The 16,537-nt window shown below is 57.1% G+C and overlaps 1 protein-coding gene across 1 annotated transcript in view; it reads right to left on the bottom strand.

Moving 5' to 3' along the window:
* Positions 1 to 303: 303 nt before the first annotated feature.
* MN1 (meningioma (disrupted in balanced translocation) 1) overlaps positions 304 to 16,537 on the bottom strand; it is a 38,148-nt gene continuing 21,914 nt past the window's right edge. Inside the window, exon 4 of the mRNA XM_015421272.1 lies at positions 304 to 906. Within this exon, the coding sequence (XP_015276758.1) occupies positions 722 to 906 (185 nt within the window). The 3' untranslated portion in view covers positions 304 to 721. The remainder of the gene's footprint in view (positions 907 to 16,537) is intronic.

Here is a 16,537-nt window from a genome sequence, read left to right as displayed (position 1 = left end):
AGAGAAAAGGCCTCTCTTCTTCTTCTTCCTCTTCCTGTGACGGGCACAACTTGGCCTGGCCTAACAACAGATGCCCGGGTGACTGTGACAGGAACAAACCCCTCAAGCAGGAGCCCCGATTCACGCACTGGGTTTCACACAGGCTGTACCTCGGCTCCCTACTCCGTCGTGCAGCCAGATGGGAGCTGTCCATTCCCCTCACTTCCTGCGTGTGCGTGGGGCCTGATCCTGATAAGGAACCTCCTCAGCCTTCCCGCCCCACACCCACCATATCCCCCCCCCCCACGGCCCACGCTTATGGCGCAGTGGGTCAGACGTTAGAACCTCTCCAAGGTGGGTTCGGGTCAGAAGAAGAATTGTGTGTGTGTGTGGGGGGGGGGGGACCGTCCAAACTTGGACGTGAGCCCTGTGCACCCCAGAAGGGAGGGGGGATTTACCGCTGGCCCCTGACTGCAGGAGGGCCCAGTAGCCAGATGCCGCCTGCATGCCACCTTCACATGCGAAGGGAGGGCCTGAAGGGTCGGCCCTGGGAACAGAGGGGAGGGGGAGACTTGAGAAGGAAAAAGAAACTTGAGTGAGCTTGATTTTAAATTAACCCTTTCCAGTCTCTATGCCGCTAAGCAGGTACCAACCTAGAAAAATAGTCCAACTAGTGTGTGCGGCCCCTTAAACAGAAAGAGAAACAAAAAATAATTCCTGTCTTCCTTCTTCTTCTTTGTCTTCAAGTCAGGGCAGCGACAAAAGTTCCAAATCTGTTGGAGATGTCCGAGTGCAGGGATCGCCACGTTGGCACCGCAGTCCGCCCCTTCGCTTCGCCCATGTCCTCCGTGCAGTGGACAGAAAGGCACTGCAAGTGGCTGCCAGTCTGTGCTGTGGCTGAGGTCTTGCTGGGAGGGAGGTCGTGGGCTGCAAGGGGGAGAAGAGGGGGACAGACAGGTTAGCCACCCCACATCCGCAGCAGGAACCACTCCCACCCCGTGCAGGCCCCGCTCGGCCTCCTCCGTCCGGAAGGCTCCCACGGGGCAGACTCGGGACATCGGCCAGCATCTGGTTTATTCCTTTTTATGGGACATGTCTGTGAGGGGCCTTTCTCCCTTGCGGAAATCAGGGCGGCCGACAACTTGGATAAAACATGAGGAGAACGCAATAGAAACCACAATGACAAAACCTATAAACATCACAGATTAAAACCCCCGATTAGGGTGGCCAGTAATTAAAGCTAAATGAGTCAAAATGCGAAGTCCTAAATAAAACTCCCTCCAACTGCCTCCTGAAGATGGACCATGAGGGAGGTCAGGCGCGCCTCGCGGGGAAGGGGGCTGCCCCGCAAAACGGCCCTCCTCTCATGGGGCCCCCGGAGGAGCTTCTCTGATTGGCGGGACAGTCCGGAGGGCCCGTCTCTCCTCCTGGGATCTGAGTTCCCAAGAAGGACCCAATGGGAAACCCCATGGCCCTTCCGATACCCCAGGGTCCCAAGCCACGCAGGGGTTCAAAGGTCAAAACCAACACCGTGAATTGGACTTGGGAGAGGATCGGGAGCCAGCGAAATCTGCTGCAGGATCAGTCACCTGACCCCACCCAGCAGTCTCGCCCCAGGGTGAGCCCACGGCAGTCGCCCAGTCCAGACGTAACTAAGGCACGGATCACTGGGGCGGGATCTGACTGATTCAGGGACAGACGCTGCTGGCGCACCAGCCGAAGCCGGGCAAAAGCACGCTGGACCACCGCGGCCACCTGGTCTTCCACGGCAACCGCTGTGTCAGATAGCAGCCCCAAACTGCAGGCCTGGCCTTTTGAGGGGAGTCCAGCCCCACCCAAGACAGGGGACAACTGAAGTCCCTGGTCTGCCTTTCTGCTAACCCGGAGAACCCGGGCGTGGTCGGGCATGCAGGAAGAAGAAGAAGAAGAGGTTGGATTCATACCCCATGGCCCTTCACTACCCGAAGGAGTCTCAGTGCGGCTTACGAACTCATCTCCCTTCCCCTCCCCACAACAGACACCCTGTGAGGGAGGTGGGGCTGAGAGAACTCTGACACAAACTGCTCTTTTTCACGGACAGCTCTGACGGAACTATGGCTTGCCCAAGGTCACCCAGCAGCTGCAAGTGGAGGAGGAGTGGGGCCAAACTGGCTCTTTAAAGTGCTCCTCAAATGGAAGCAAGGGCCATGGATCGGCAGTCTTCAGGAAGGCATGCAGCCGGAGGGCGGGGGGGGGGGGGGGGCTGCGGACCACAGCTGCTGGTTTCCCCGGCTCCACACACCCCTCCAAAGAGACCAGAGTGTTATGGAGATTAACAGAGAGACAAACATGGGAGCAGCCCTGGCACAGCGGGCTCCCGCTTCGCCTTTTGTCCCGGGAAGGACAAGAATGCCTCCCCCTGGCACCCTCGCCCTTAATCCCCTTCTGAAATGCACTCACACACTCCACTACGACAGCAGCCGCAGCAGCAGCAGCCGCCTCGTATCTGGAGGCAGCCAATTCAGAGCGACCCACTGTGGCAGAGGAGCCTTCTGTTCCAGCTGTCATAAACTGGGGGGCTTTCTGGCCGACGGGGGTGTCAGCACGGATACCCTCCTGCTCTCCCCCACCCTCCGCCCCGCCAGCCGTTTTTCCCCCCCCCCCCCCGCTCGTCAACAGTCTCTCCGTTGCCTGTCGCTGGCAAAATGTGCCTGTGAGCAGAACGGGTGGGGGGGGGAGGGGGGGATAAGACACAGGCTTTGCCGTTCACCCTTGAAACCAAAGGCAGATCAGAACACATCAGGCGGTGTCGAACCCCGGTGCCAAAGCCTGAATTTGGTGGGCTGTGTTACTATCAAAATACAGAACCTTACATCCAAGGCCAAGAAGCCTTGCACCAAGAAAAGTGATTTGCATAAATTATGCAAATGCCACTACATTTCTTACTTGGCATAATTCGCAAACATGTAAAATCTCAGAAATTCTGAAGATGCAGGAGGGGGAAAAAGAGGAACTTTTCAGGGGGCGGTTTTTTCAGGGAGGTGGTGGAGGCAAAATGGAACTTTTGCAAAAACTGAAATATATGTAACTAGGAAAAGGCCCGTTGTGGAAATAAATACAACGGCCTCTAGAAAGAGGCTCTGGGCAGGTGCCCTGGCACTCAGTGTCAATTTGCTGTGACAACCTCAGCAGGGTATAATAACACTGAGTCCCCCATTTTCTCCAGAGGAACTGATCTCTGCTACCTAAAGAACAGTTGTAATTTTGAGAGATCTCTCCAGCACTCACCTGGAGATTGGCAATGATGGTTCCCCAGAAGGGAATAGTTGGTTTGGAGGGTGGAGTCTATGGCTTTGTACCTGTCCGAGGTCCCACGCCTCCTGAAACCTCACCCTCTCCAGGCTCCATCCCTCACATCTCCAGGAATTTCCCACCTGGAGTTGGCAACCCTATCTCCTTCCCAGCCAATCATCAACCTACCTTTATTTCCCCCTCACTCTTCAGCTTTCCACCCCCCACACACCTGCAGCCTCTCCCGTGCTCTGAAGCCCTGACAACTATGTCACATTGGCTGTCATATGGGGGCCACCTCAGCAGCATATAAGGATACAGAGCCCACCATTTCCTCCAGGGGAACTGATCTCTGCCATCTGGAAAGCAGTTGTCATTCTGAGGGATCTCCAGCCCTCACCTGGAGATTGGACACATTTTGCCTCAGAACAGCAAACTGTTTAGAATGTTAGAGGAAAAACCAATCAAGTCGCATATGCAAACGACCTCTGTGTTTGGCAAAGGCCAATGAAGCTGCATATGCAAATAACCTCTGTGTTCTGACTGGCTATGGGGGGTAGAAGAACAGCAAAGTGTTTAGAATGTTGGAGGCAAAAGCCAATCAAGTTGCATATGCAAATGACCTCTGTGTTCCGAGGCAAAGGCCAATGAAGCTGCATATGCAAATAACCTCTGTGTTCTGACTGGCTATGGGGGGTAGAAGAACAGCAAAGTGTTTAGAATGTTGGAGGCAGGGCTCAGGCAAAGCAGCCAGTGGATAGGGAGACCCTCTGAATGACAGATCAGAGAGCAAACTGATTTTGGAGCGTGTGGAATGTTCTAGAGAAGTGCCACCACCATTCAGCTTTTATTTATAAGGGAGATGCTCACTTTCCTATCAAGCCTGTTTGTTTATATGGCTTTAGCAACAGATCCATCAGTTATAACTCTGTAAGCACATATAAAGCTGTACTATTTGACAAATAAGAGTATAAATATCTACATTTTCTGTAACAGAAACTGCAAGTATATCCCGTACCTGAGAAGTGGTTTCAAACTGCTACACCCTGTGCTACTATACAGGACATGCGTCTTTAATTCTTGCCATCGGAGAGATAAGAAAAATAAATGCTGAAGAAGAGAACAGGTTCTGAAGTGTGCCAAAGGAAGTGTGTCGTTATGAACAGAACCTCCCCTTACTGAATAGCTAGAGCTCCCAGCGTGTTTAGTGATCAGACTAAACCCTGCAAGTGCCACCAAACGAATTCACATTTAAACAAAAATATATATATCGAAAATACTGTATATATCTACAGTATAAGGGTCCTCTCCCCCACAGGGTTTCCAAAATTTCCCAGTTTTCCCACCAGAAAAAAAGTCCTCAGACATTGCCACGGTATGCCCTTTGAGTATGAGAAGCCTTAAGAAGTATTTTACTTATTCTAAAAGGAGAAAATATTTCATAAGAGGGTTTTTCTTTTTAAAGTGCTCCTCAAAACTTTCCATCCGAATAAACTGGGGAAAGTCCTGGAAAAATGTTCCCCCCAATATTTCCCCATTTTTCTCCAGGAAGGAGCAAGAAGTTGCAGAGAATGTGGGGGAAGCGAACTGCCTCGCTGGCAAGCTCATTCAGGCCCTCCAAGCCCCGGGCCTTTGGGGAGCTTTCCCAGAACTGGGGGCAGGTGCCGCTGAGCCCCCCCCTCTCCCTCTCTCTCTCTCTCTCGTAGAAGTGGGCCTGCGAAATGGCATCACAGCCCCCGCCACTCTCCCCACACAGCACGGCAGCCACGGAACCGCTGGAGGGGGACATGCGGCAGCCATCCTCTAGCTTGGCCTGCTCACGTTTTAGAAAGAACTGTCCACACCCTTTCAAGGATACAGCTTTGTAGCTACAAAGATGAATACTTGACTTCCAAAAACAAAATGAAAGTCTTGGGAGATTTCGTTTATCTAAAGCTCGCTTTTCTCCCCAAGAGGAATCCAAACACTGGCTTTGCACCACCATCCACCCATCCCATCCCCATTTTATCCTCCTCCTGCCCGCAGGGGGTAGTCCGGAGCTGGCTGATGGTCTAGAGTGGGGTCAGTGGAAAATTCCCGACAGAATTCTACGTGGGCCTGCCCTTAAAGACAATGTTGGAAGCTGCAGCGGGCACAGAATGCCACAGCCTGGCTACTATAGGGCGCAAGGTGAAATGTGCACGCCCCCTCCACTCTAGGGACACTCACTGGTCTCCAGTCAGTTACTGGGGCTCAATTCAACCCTAACCCTAACAATACTAAACACAAACATAAAATGGGAGCATCCTTTCATACTTTGAGTAAAGAATTTGTTGTCCATACATCTCAAATCATAAAACTTATTTCTACGCCATATGATACTGTCCAAACTTTGCACAATATTTAATACAATGTTTTTATTAACCTCTATTTTGGTTATAACATGTTTTGATACTTCAGTTCTTCAAACCAGTGATAAAGTCTTGGTCACGTTTCTTCAAATTTGTCCTCTCTATGTCCTTTCAAGATTAAAGTTACCCCTGCAAGTGGGTAAGAGGGGCAGCCGCCTGCTCGGGTGCATTCTCATCCATGGTGCCCACTCTGCAGACGGAGGAGGTCAGGAAGGGCCCCCCCCAGCACTCTAAAGAACGTGCAGAAAATAAATGTTCAAGAGTGCATTTTTTAAAAGGGATTAGAAAACTGCAGTAGAATGAGCAGCCCGGCAGGACAGCCTTCCAGCGGGAGGGCCCACGGCAATGATTATTGCAGGCGCCGTCTTTTACGCCAATGTCCTACTCCTTTAATCCGCCTTCTGTATTTGCCGTAGATAGAGCCAGATTCGAGTCCCGCAGCACCGTAGAGACCAACAAGCCTTTCTGAGTTAAGAGTCGCGATCCCCGAAAAGCTTGCTGGTCTCTCAGGTGCTGCTGGACTTGAATCAGGCTCTTCGACTGCAAACCAACAACCTCTGAAACTACCCTCCCCAATGCTGTGATCCTGGTCCTCTTCCATGGCCCACTGGCTGTCTTGTGACACTGTCTGGCTGCAACGTTTACATCCTTCAATCCTCCTCCAGTCTCCGGACAATAAATAAAATGGTTAAAATAAATAAATAAAAAACCCTGTGAAGTAGGTGAGGCTGAAAGTGTGCACCTGGCCCAAGCTTCCATGGCAGATTCGAACCTGGGTCTCTCAGCTCCTAGTTGCCCCCCCCCCCACCAGCAGCCATGCCTCCCCTGTGCTCCCACAGAACCCTGAGCAGCTGCCCTTCCAGCCTTGGAAAGGCTCGGGCTCCATAGCAGCTGCGTGGCCACCACCCATGCCCGGCTGGCCACCGCAGTCCTGCAGGGGGTGGGGACACTGTGCCCCAGAACGAGCAGCAAGGGCCCCGCGGCACACGGGGGGCCAGAAGGCAGCAGCAGCTCCTGTCTTCACCAGCTTCCTGCCTCCCTGAGGTTTGCCAGAGCACATCTCAGCAGCAACGCCAGACGGGCTCCTTTTGCATGGAGCCCTTTTCACTGGCCACGCATGGCCCTTGGCGTCACACAGGCCTTTTCAAAACATGCATCCTCCTAGGTGTGTGCGCTCGGTGTACACAGAGTTAAATAAATGCACGAAAAATACCCTATCGGTATTTTTCGGGTATTTATTCAGCCAAATACAGATTAGACAATCTGATTCGACTACCGAAATAGCCATGCCCAAATAAACGCTGATTATTCAGGCGTGGCTAGAAGGCATTTAAAGAGACTGCAGTCTTTTTAAATGCCTTCTCAGTTCAATCACTGAGTCGTACTGCAGCGGTGGTGCGACTCAGCAAGCGAACGGAAGGCATTTAAACTTTAAATGCCTTCAGAGTTCACTCTCTGGGTCTGATTTTTTTTTTTTTTTGCACACCCCTACAACCTGCCCCAGCAGCCCCGTAGCGAGAGGCGAATCCCAAGCAGCACACTCTGCGTGGCCCAGGAAGGCCCAGGAAGCGCCTGCCCTGACTGCTTGGATCAGCTCCGAATGCCCAGCATGGCAGACCGGGTGGGTCGTTTTACTTGGGCCTGCGGAGACCCCGGCTCAAATGCTGAACAGCACACAGCGTTTCCCTCACATCCTCCCTGGATCCTGGCAGTAAGACGTGCTCTCAATCTACACATCCCATGGGTGCAACTCAGTCCCCGGTGCAAATGGCATCAAGGCTGCAGTGAGGAGGGGCCAAGGCCTCCCCCCCAGCCTGAAACAACCTGGGGGGGGGCTGCTATTTGGCCTGGTGATCAGAACCCGTGGTTCCCCCCCCCCCCATGGGACAGACTACGCCCCTGCCACCAGCATGGTGGGAGATCTTTTCTGGGGGGAAATATTTATGCCACACCTTTCCTCTCATAAGAACATAAGAGAACATAAGAGAAGCCCATGTTGGATCAGGCCAGTGGCCCATCCAGTCCAACACTCTGTGTCACACAGTGGCCAAAAACACCAGGTGCCATCAGGAGGTCCAGCAGTGGGGCCAGGACACCAGGAGCCCTCCCACTATTGACCCCCCCCAAGCACCAAGAAGACAGAGCATCACTTGCCCCAGAGTCCCTATCTATACCTTGTGGCTCATAGCCACTGATGGACCTCTGCTCCATATACTTATCTAATTCCCTCTTGAAGCCATCCATGCTTGTAGCCGCCACCCACCTCCTGTGGCAGGGGATTCCATGTGTTAATCTCTCTTTGGGTGAAGAAGGACTTCCTTTTATCTGTTCTAACCCGACCGCTCAGCAATTTCATTGAGTGCCCACAAGGAGTTCTTGTATAGTGAGAAAGGGAGAAAAGGACCTCTTTCTCAGCTCAAGTCCTTACTGCCCCTTACATGCTGCAGTCCCAATCTGAAATGCCTCCTCCCCCAATGCCTGGGCCCTCGGGAGCCACGAGGGAAAGGCACGCGGCAAAAGGCCCTCATTCGTGTGGCACCTGCTCCCTCGGTCGTGAGGACCAACCGAAAGAGAGCCAAGGACGTCTCTCGGAGGAACGGCCGTCTCAGAACGCAACGCTGGGGATCTGAGCCCCCCCCCCCCCCCGTGTGTCTCAGCACACCTGGCCTCGCCCGGACCGAGCAGGAGAGCAGGTGCCTGGAGCACAGAGGGTGCTGCTGCGGACGACCCCTCTGCCTGGCCACCCTCCAGAGGGAAGCGGGGGGGGGGGGAGGCGAAGGGGCTGCTGTGAACAGGGAAGGACTGGAGTCCTGTGACCTCCTCCCCCCCTTCCCCCCCCCCCCCCCCCCAGCTGCAGGACCCACAGAGACCTTCTTCCTCCTCTCCAGGCACCAGCTGCAGATTCTGGGGACAGGTGAAGGGCGGAGGCTGTCTGGGCACAACCCTGGAAGCCGCTCACCGACACGCGGCTGCCTCGAGCGGAAGGACAAAGGAGATGGTTCGACAGGGAAACACCCACCCACCCCCACCCCCCCCCCCGGCTGGATACGCTATTTCTGGAACCCACGCAGCAGCTGCCAGTCATCCCCGGGGCCGCGTGCCAAAGAGGAGGATGCGTGGCACAGGAGCACAAGGCCCAGCGTGGGAAGAGCCGCCGTGGCTCCGGCCAACGTCCCGCTCACAGTGGCAGCCCAGCAGAGCCCCGCCCACAGCCCCGCCCTCTCGGAATCCAGCTACAGGCTGGAACCCAACGGGGACCGGAGGGCAAGCGGCCCAGAAAGCCGGGCAGACTGGCTGGCGGAAGAGACCCAGCGCCGAGCCCGCCACTCTGGCATCACGGAACACGCCCAGCCAAGATGGGCCAGGCCAGCAGAGACACAGCCTCACCTGCCCCCGGGCCCAGCACCACCTCCCCCCCCCTCAGCCGCACGTCCAACAAGCAGAACACGGTCGGCCTCACTAACTGACGGGCTCGGCAGGGTCACGTGTCCAGGGGCATCCGGCACTCAAGGAAGCTGAGGGGAGCGTGGAAGCCTCGGCCCCACAGCCCCCACGGAGGAAGGCAGCAGCGCAGCCCCACCTGGCCTCCCGCAGTGCCCGGCAACGACCCCCTCTCTACGGGGCACGGGGGCAACGGCCCCGCCTCTGCGCGACTGCCGGCTCCAGGCACGGCACAGTGCCTCGGGCGTGGAGAAAGCACCCTCCCCGTGATCAGCAACACCTCCATAGCCGCACCCCCAGTCGTGGGAGTGCAAGCGGAGCCGGCGCACCCATGCCCATGGGCCTGCCCAGACATGCCAGGGCTACGTGCAGAGGGCTTGGAAGCTCCCGGAAGAGCAGTGGGTTTTTTTTTTTCCAGGGCCACAGAACCAGATCCAAAATGCGGCACTGACAGATCAGCAGCAGGGGCTTCTGAGGCCTCAGCTTCCTCCTCAACTAAAGGATGGAGCAAAATGACCCACCTCCGTATTCCGAGGTGTCTCAAGGAGAGGGGGCAGAACCCTCAGCAGGAGAGGGGCGCCTCCTTCTGCCTGCCAAGACCGCTTCCGCCCACCCCCACCCCCTTCCCTGCTCCGACTGCCAGGGCTCCAGGGCGCTCTCTGGAGCCCAGCCCCCCCACTGGCACCGCAGACCGTCACTGGGGCACCCCCTCGGGCCAGACACTCCCTCCCGGTCTCACCACCCTCACAGGGCTGTTGTCGTTGTGAGGAGGAAACGGAGAAGAATGACACTGGGTGCTGCTTTGGGAGCCCGCTGGGGAGGACAGAGAGAGGGACAGAAATAGAGAGGTAGGGATGCTGGTGACTGGCCCAGAGACACCTTCTGCACGCCCAGCGCGGGTTCTGCCACAGAAGGGAACAGGAGAGCGGCACAAAGCCCCTGGAGGGTGCCCCGGAGCCAGCTATCGGGGCCTCGCGGCACCACCCGGCAGCCAGGACTGGGACACAGGGGAAGCTCCCAGAAACACACAGCATCTGCCTCGGGGGAGGGAGGGAGGGAAGGAAGCCCTACAAGCAAAGCTGCCCCCCCGCCCCCGGCCTCTCCTTCCAGGGGGCAGCCAGGCTAGGCTAGAGAAATGGACCTTGGGAGGAACAGGGGAAGCTAGGCGGGAAGTGCCCCGGAGGAGGAAGAAAGGGTGCCTGCCCACCATCTGCCAGGACAAATGGTCTCGCTTCAGCTCCCCTTACCCGAAAAGCAGGGGAAGTGAGCAACGACGAACAAGCAGGAGAGAGGGCAAGATCCACGGAGGAACAGGCATCATCGCGGCAAGGGACGATAAGGGAAGACACCCCCCCCCCAAAGGACTGCCCCATGTATGAGTGGCCCTTCCAGAGCTATCCACGACAGATGCTGCCGAGTGGCCTCCAACTTCTGGTGACCCGAAGCCCCGTCAGCTTCCGCAGGCTGAGACCGGACTAACTCTCCGCCCAGGACTGCACTCCCATGTCTCTCTAAACAGTTACAAGAGGACGTCGTGGTCAGAGTCCCTGGAAGCCTTTGGCGGGCCCTGCTGCGGCTGCTGCTGCTGAACATGGGGGAGCCATCGCAGGAGCCATCCACGTGCGCCGGGGGGGGGGGAGCAGCCAGACAGGCCCCAGCCGGACGAACTGCATGTTCCTCCCAGCAAAAACAAGGGCTGCAGTGCCAATGCCGGGAACACACGGCACCCCCTGGCATTCCCCCGGAGAAAGCTGTACTGGTGGCAAACCACTCCTCAGCAGGCCCCCTGTGTCCGCAGCCCAGAGAAGCCAGGGCCACGTGGCCCCATCCCCAGACCGGAGGCTTGGCCCACGGCCCTGGAGCACCTCCATTCCATCCCTCTCCACAAGCGGCTAAGGGGTGGCGGCCGAGGGCTCCTCCAGCCCGTTGCCGCCACAACAGCTCCTTGCCGGAAGTGGGTGTGAGCCCCCTTTCACAGGTGGCCGGCTGAGAATGGCCAGGGAGTGACGTGTGACCTCCGAGCCAAGCCCCTCCAAGCAGCTGGGGCGCCTGCACCAACGGAGGCACCCAGACATGCCTTTGAGCCGCCCAGCTCAGGGATGGACAGGCACCTCCCAGGGACCCGGCCCCAGACCAATGCCCGGCAGTCCCCAGCACGTCCTTCGCCTCAGCCTCCGCGGGCAGAGAGGTCCAGCCTCGCCAGCGGCAGCGGCGAGGCCTGCCTGCTGTCTGATCCTGACAGGGCCCCACCGTGGCGCATACTGCTTGTCTGTGGCTGGCCGGCCAGGCCCAGCCTCCCTTCCGCCTGAGGCTTGGCCATTCCCCACAAAGCTGGCAGCCTGAGGTCTCCATTGGGCCACCCTCCTCTCACCCATCCGCACCCGAGGCGATGGGGGGCAGGCCGGCCGGCCTTGCAGCCCGTCTGGCGGAGGGGGCCCCAGTCTGGGTCGGAGAGCTGGCCGGGCAAGGCCCATCACGAGCGTGGCTCCCGGACCGACACTCCCCCTAAACGGAGGCTGCAACGGGGACTTCCCCGAAGCACGTGTGCACCTGGCATTGTTCTGATCCACACGCTGGCTCTGAGCTGGCAGCCATTTTCAATGGGAACAACACGGCAGCTCCTCCCTTCCTTCCGGGGGCTTCCAGGTCTCCTAGGAGTAAGGAAGCAACCCGCTTTCCGCGCCCCCCCCAAAGCGAGCTCCGACTGTTCTTTCATTGCCAGGGGAGGGTGTCCTTGACCTCACTCTTTCGAGAGGATGGCCAAAGAGAGCCACACAAATGGGGTCTTCCGGGGCAAACGGGTGCCCAAGCTTCCCAGGCGGCCCGCAGTGAGGCCGTGGCCGTTCCATGCTGGGATTGCCCAAGAAGTCCCCACAAAGGAGCTGAGACGCTCCAGCTGCTTCACAGGGGCAGAGACACGTTCCCCAGGGAGGGGCTGAGCTGCAGAGCCCCCCCGGTTTGGAACAGGGACCCGGCCCTCGACATTAGCTAACCTGCACAGAGACTGGAGAGGTCAAAAAGCAACCTGCAAAGCCACCACCGGAAGGTGACCCCCAGGGTCTCCCACAGGGACACCGGCCACTGATTGTGCAGAACGCCCTGCCGAATGGCACCGATGTTGAGGCAGGTGCCCGTGGAAAAGCCCCCGACGGCAAGCACAGGCAGAGGGAACAGTGGCAAGGCCCCCCCCCAATAGGGCCTTGGGGTGGCCTCCATGCTGACTCTGTGAGCCTCTTGGGGAGGCTGAGTGGATCTGGACCAGGTCACTGCCTGGCTAGAGACCACCCGGCTGGAAACCCCACAAGGCCCCTGGCAGGAAGGTGACCAACGAGACAAACTGGCATGCCAGGAGGCATCCCCCCCCCCGACCCGGCTCAGGTCCCATCCCACGGCAGAAAGGATTTTCCTTTATGGGTGAGACATTCTATGCTTGACAACTGAAAGGCAAAAGACAAATGACCCCCCCCCCACACACACACACACAAAACAGAAACGTGGAAAGGGACTAGCCGCCACTCCGGGTGTCCCAGTACACTCAACGGGTGCCCAAGGAGGAGGACCCAGGGCGAGGGACAGGCTAGATTCTTGGGCAGCCAACCCAGCCAAGTCACATGGCAAGGGCAGCGTTTAAAGCACAGACGGACGGACGGGCGCAGTGCCAAGCTCCCAGCCCTGAAGCACCAGCCAGACTCAATCACGGACGCACCATTTGGACACCATCCTGTGTCCTACAAGTTGTGAGGAGGGGTGCCTTGTGGGTTAAAAACTGGCCAGTTAGATACGCCTTGGTTAGATAGGCTCATTAGCTAATCACAAAATAAATTCAACTGAATAGCTAAGGAAAGAAAGTATTGATTTGGAATCATTAATGCAATTATTCCAAAATAAAAACTGGCAAGGAAACTCTTGAATATGCAAAGAGAGTCCGTTTCAAATGCACACAGTTTGCAAAACAGTGACTCCCAAGTCAGAAGCCGGCCAAGCAAGTCTTTACTTGTGTGGGGCGTGGGGGGGGGGGGGGGGGGGGAGATGGCACTTTGCTGGCTGGAAGACAAAACCTGGAGGAGGTGATCCTCCCAATCCTGCAAGTTACACAGTCGAGTGAAGAGGCCCTTCCAGAGCCTTGCAGGCTGAGGCAAAGCAAAGGTTCGGCAGGAAGAGTGGGTTGCACAGACACACGCAACTGCTCTGCTCTATACCCTGGGCCACTTTTCTGCCTTAATTATTCCGATAAGTGCTCCTGCCATCCTTGCCAATGTTTGCCCCTACGGCAGTGCTGGGGCCTCTTCTGGGTAGACCTTTGTCAGAAGCCACAGGACAGAGGGGCCCTGAAGCATGGCGGCGCCTGCATTCAAAGCAGCTGGGAGCTAAAACGGAGCCTCTGAAGTCAGGCCAAGATGTGCCCGTCCCTCCAGCTGAACTCTCGCCTCGCTCAGCTGTGGCACGGGGTGCGAGGGGACGCATCCTTCGAACCCGGTCTGGAACACGGTTGCCCCTGGCAGTGGCGTCACAGTGGGGGAGATTCGCACGGCTGACGGTCCTGTTCCCTGCTGGCCCATGCAGCACGCCACAAAGGAAAGAATCTCAAAAAGGAAAATGCCAGGAGAAGCCAAGCTTCTGCCCCCAAACACCCCAGTGAGTCCTGAAGCACACTCTGCTTCAGAGTAAAGTGGCCATTTTTGTCCTCCCGCTCAACATTGAATGTAAGTTAAATACAGAGTCTGAATGAATGGCGCTAAACTGTAAGGGGTGCGCTGAGTGGGAGCAAATCATGCCCTTCCCCCTATGCCGGAAGGGACACATGCCAAAAAAAATCTTGTTTGCATCTCTGAAGAGAGGTTAAAACCAAACCTTAGCCCTTTGGCACCAGAGGTGGTGGGCTGGGGGAGCTTCAGTGGGGGCTACTCTGAAGGGCGCATCCCTCCCTCCCCGTCTCGCAAACGACACCAGCGGAAGAATGGCCCTTCCCCACCTTGCGGAAGGAACCGGTGCCTGGCAAGCAAAGGAAAGGCCTTCGGGGGGGGGGAGCCGCACGGGCAGCAAGGTGCAAAAGAGCAGGTTGGGGAGGCCACCCCTCCTCCCAAGTGGGGATCAGCCAGGAGGGCTCTGTCCGAGAGAGACCCGCCACGGTGGGAGGGGCATCGCTTGGCTCCCGTGCAGAGGCAGGGTGGCTGGGCACCCCACGGCTACAGGGCAGGGCATGCAGCGCAGCTTCTAAGGAAGCCCGTTCAGCCCTCACCCTCTTGGTCCCACGGAGGCTCATCTGCCAGCAGTGCTTCTCTTCTCCCACTCGGCCTTAAAGTCTGGGAAACCAAAGACACACACACACACACACACACCCGCATGACTCCTTTTCACTATTAAGAGAAGGCTCTGAGGTGAGGGGGCCTTTTTGCCCGGGGAGCCGGATGGGATCGGCTGCAAGTCATCCCTCTGCCGCACGGGGAGCAGCCAGCCTCCCATCTCGGCAGAGGGTCCCCGGCCCCAGGATCCCTGGCAGAGGCTGCAGGCCCGGGCGGCCCAAGACTGCCAAAGGCCTCACGGTCTGAAGTGTGGATTTCACATCAGGACTCCAGCCGAGGACGCTGACGCTCCCCTGAAAACTGGCCACGCGGCTGGCTGGCTTCACGGCGCTCCTGTCAACGGCCTCCCTCAACTCCACCAACCCGCCTGCTACCAAGAAAGCAATGGCCCTCTCTCCTGCCCGGGCGCAGCAGGGTGCCTCACACTTTTATGTGAAAGCCAGACTTCTGACGCAGCAAAGGGTTGCTTTGAAAGACGCCCACCCCAAGAACCCCTCTGTTGGGTTTATGAAATAAAGGGCTGTGGCCTACCACTCGCGGTCGGAGCAGGGACGGAACAGAACAGCCTCCCCCCTTGGTTTTTTTTTCCCCGGGGGGGGGGGGGGACGGACACACACAATCAGGCGCCATCTTGTCCGCGTGCAAAGAGGAGGGGGCAGAATCCTGAGCAGGACAGGGAGGTCCCAAAAGGGCCTGTTTCTTCAAGCACACAATTCCGCACCTCACGCTTCTGTGAAGCTCCACCTGGGCAGAAAATCCCGGCTTTTTGGCAAAGCTGAACCGGGGCGAAAAACCTGGCCAGGATCTCGGCCAGCCGTGTGTGTGTGTGGGGGGGGGAGATGACCTCTGGGGGCTACTCTCAAATTTATTTTATTTTATTGGATTTATATCCCGCCCTATCCCAAAATGGGCTCAGGGCAGCTCACAAAACATTGAAGGAAAAACTTCTCTCTGTGTGTGTGTGTGGGGGGGGGGACATTAGAGGGAAAATATGCTCACGAAACACCAGTTTAGGGAAAAAGCGCTATTAATTCAGAAATCCTTGTTCATGAAGGCAAAATTATATTTTTTTAATCTACCGTGCTTTTTTCTATCCAATAATTAGTTTACAGTGTTTCTTCTTCCTTCCTGCTTCCTGCTCTCCCTCCCCCCCCCACCCCACACAAAGTCAGTGCTGGGGCTCAAGGACGCCCCCCACGTCTCGCTCAGTCCTAGCCCTGACACAGCGGCGAGTAGGCCAGGGAGGGTTGCCATGCGCCTTCCAGCTTGCGCATCATGCGCTCTCCCAGCCTTGGACCCTCCAGGGGGCATTTCTGCTTGGAGGCTGCAGTCTTTTGCTGCAGAGGGAAAGGCTGAGGGTGGGCCCTTGGAAGCAGACGTCCACCGGGACACCAACAGAGTTTCCCCCAGTTGATACTTCCCTAGCCTGCTCCTTGACGCTGAAACCAGAACCACTGCTTAATACATGTCTGTCCTGCCTTTGGCCAACGTCTCAAAGTGGCTAATGGGATTTTTTTTAAAAGACAGCAACACGGGATAAAAATCATGGCCAGACAGAGGGCTAAAGTCCACACTGAGAAACCAAGCACAGCCCTGAAACGTCACCGGGAGCAGGAAGCCCCAAAGTCAGAGAGAGCAGCGCAGTCTTTGCGTGGCCTCTAAAGGACACCCCAACGGGGCCAGGGACAGAGCTTCCAAGGGAAGTCCTAAACTCCAGGGTGGTTGTCTTGGGAGGAGGCAGTCCTCCCCGGGGAGACCCCAGACCAGGGCGATGTGCACTCCCCCCCCCAAAGACCAAAACCAGCACTTTGAAGGGGCCCCGGAAACCCTTGCGGGGGCAGCCCCTTCAGGCTTCACTCGTCTGGACCAATGGCACTTTCCGAATGACTACCGAAGGGAGTCCCATCTTGCGGGGGGGTGGGGGGCTACCCTGACGTCACTCCAGCCGGCATGACCACCATGAGGTCCTGGTCTGTGTCAAGGAGAAGGCACGGCTGGCTGGCCCGTTTCACCTGGCCCACTGTGGGCCTCTGAGCAGGAGTTGGCACCCACCGCAGGGTCTGGGACAGGCCTGGCTGAGAAGGAAACAGCCCCAACACGCCTCGCACAGCACTCTTTTATCAAACAGCTGTCAGCGTCACAGCAGAGTCCCCC

This window comes from Gekko japonicus, unplaced genomic scaffold (genome assembly GCF_001447785.1).
Source record: "Gekko japonicus isolate JY-2015 unplaced genomic scaffold, Gekko_japonicus_V1.1 scaffold416, whole genome shotgun sequence".
Taxonomy (NCBI): domain Eukaryota; kingdom Metazoa; phylum Chordata; class Lepidosauria; order Squamata; family Gekkonidae; genus Gekko; species Gekko japonicus.
Note: the sequence above shows the minus strand (reverse complement) of the source record. Positions and strands in the feature narration are given on the sequence as shown.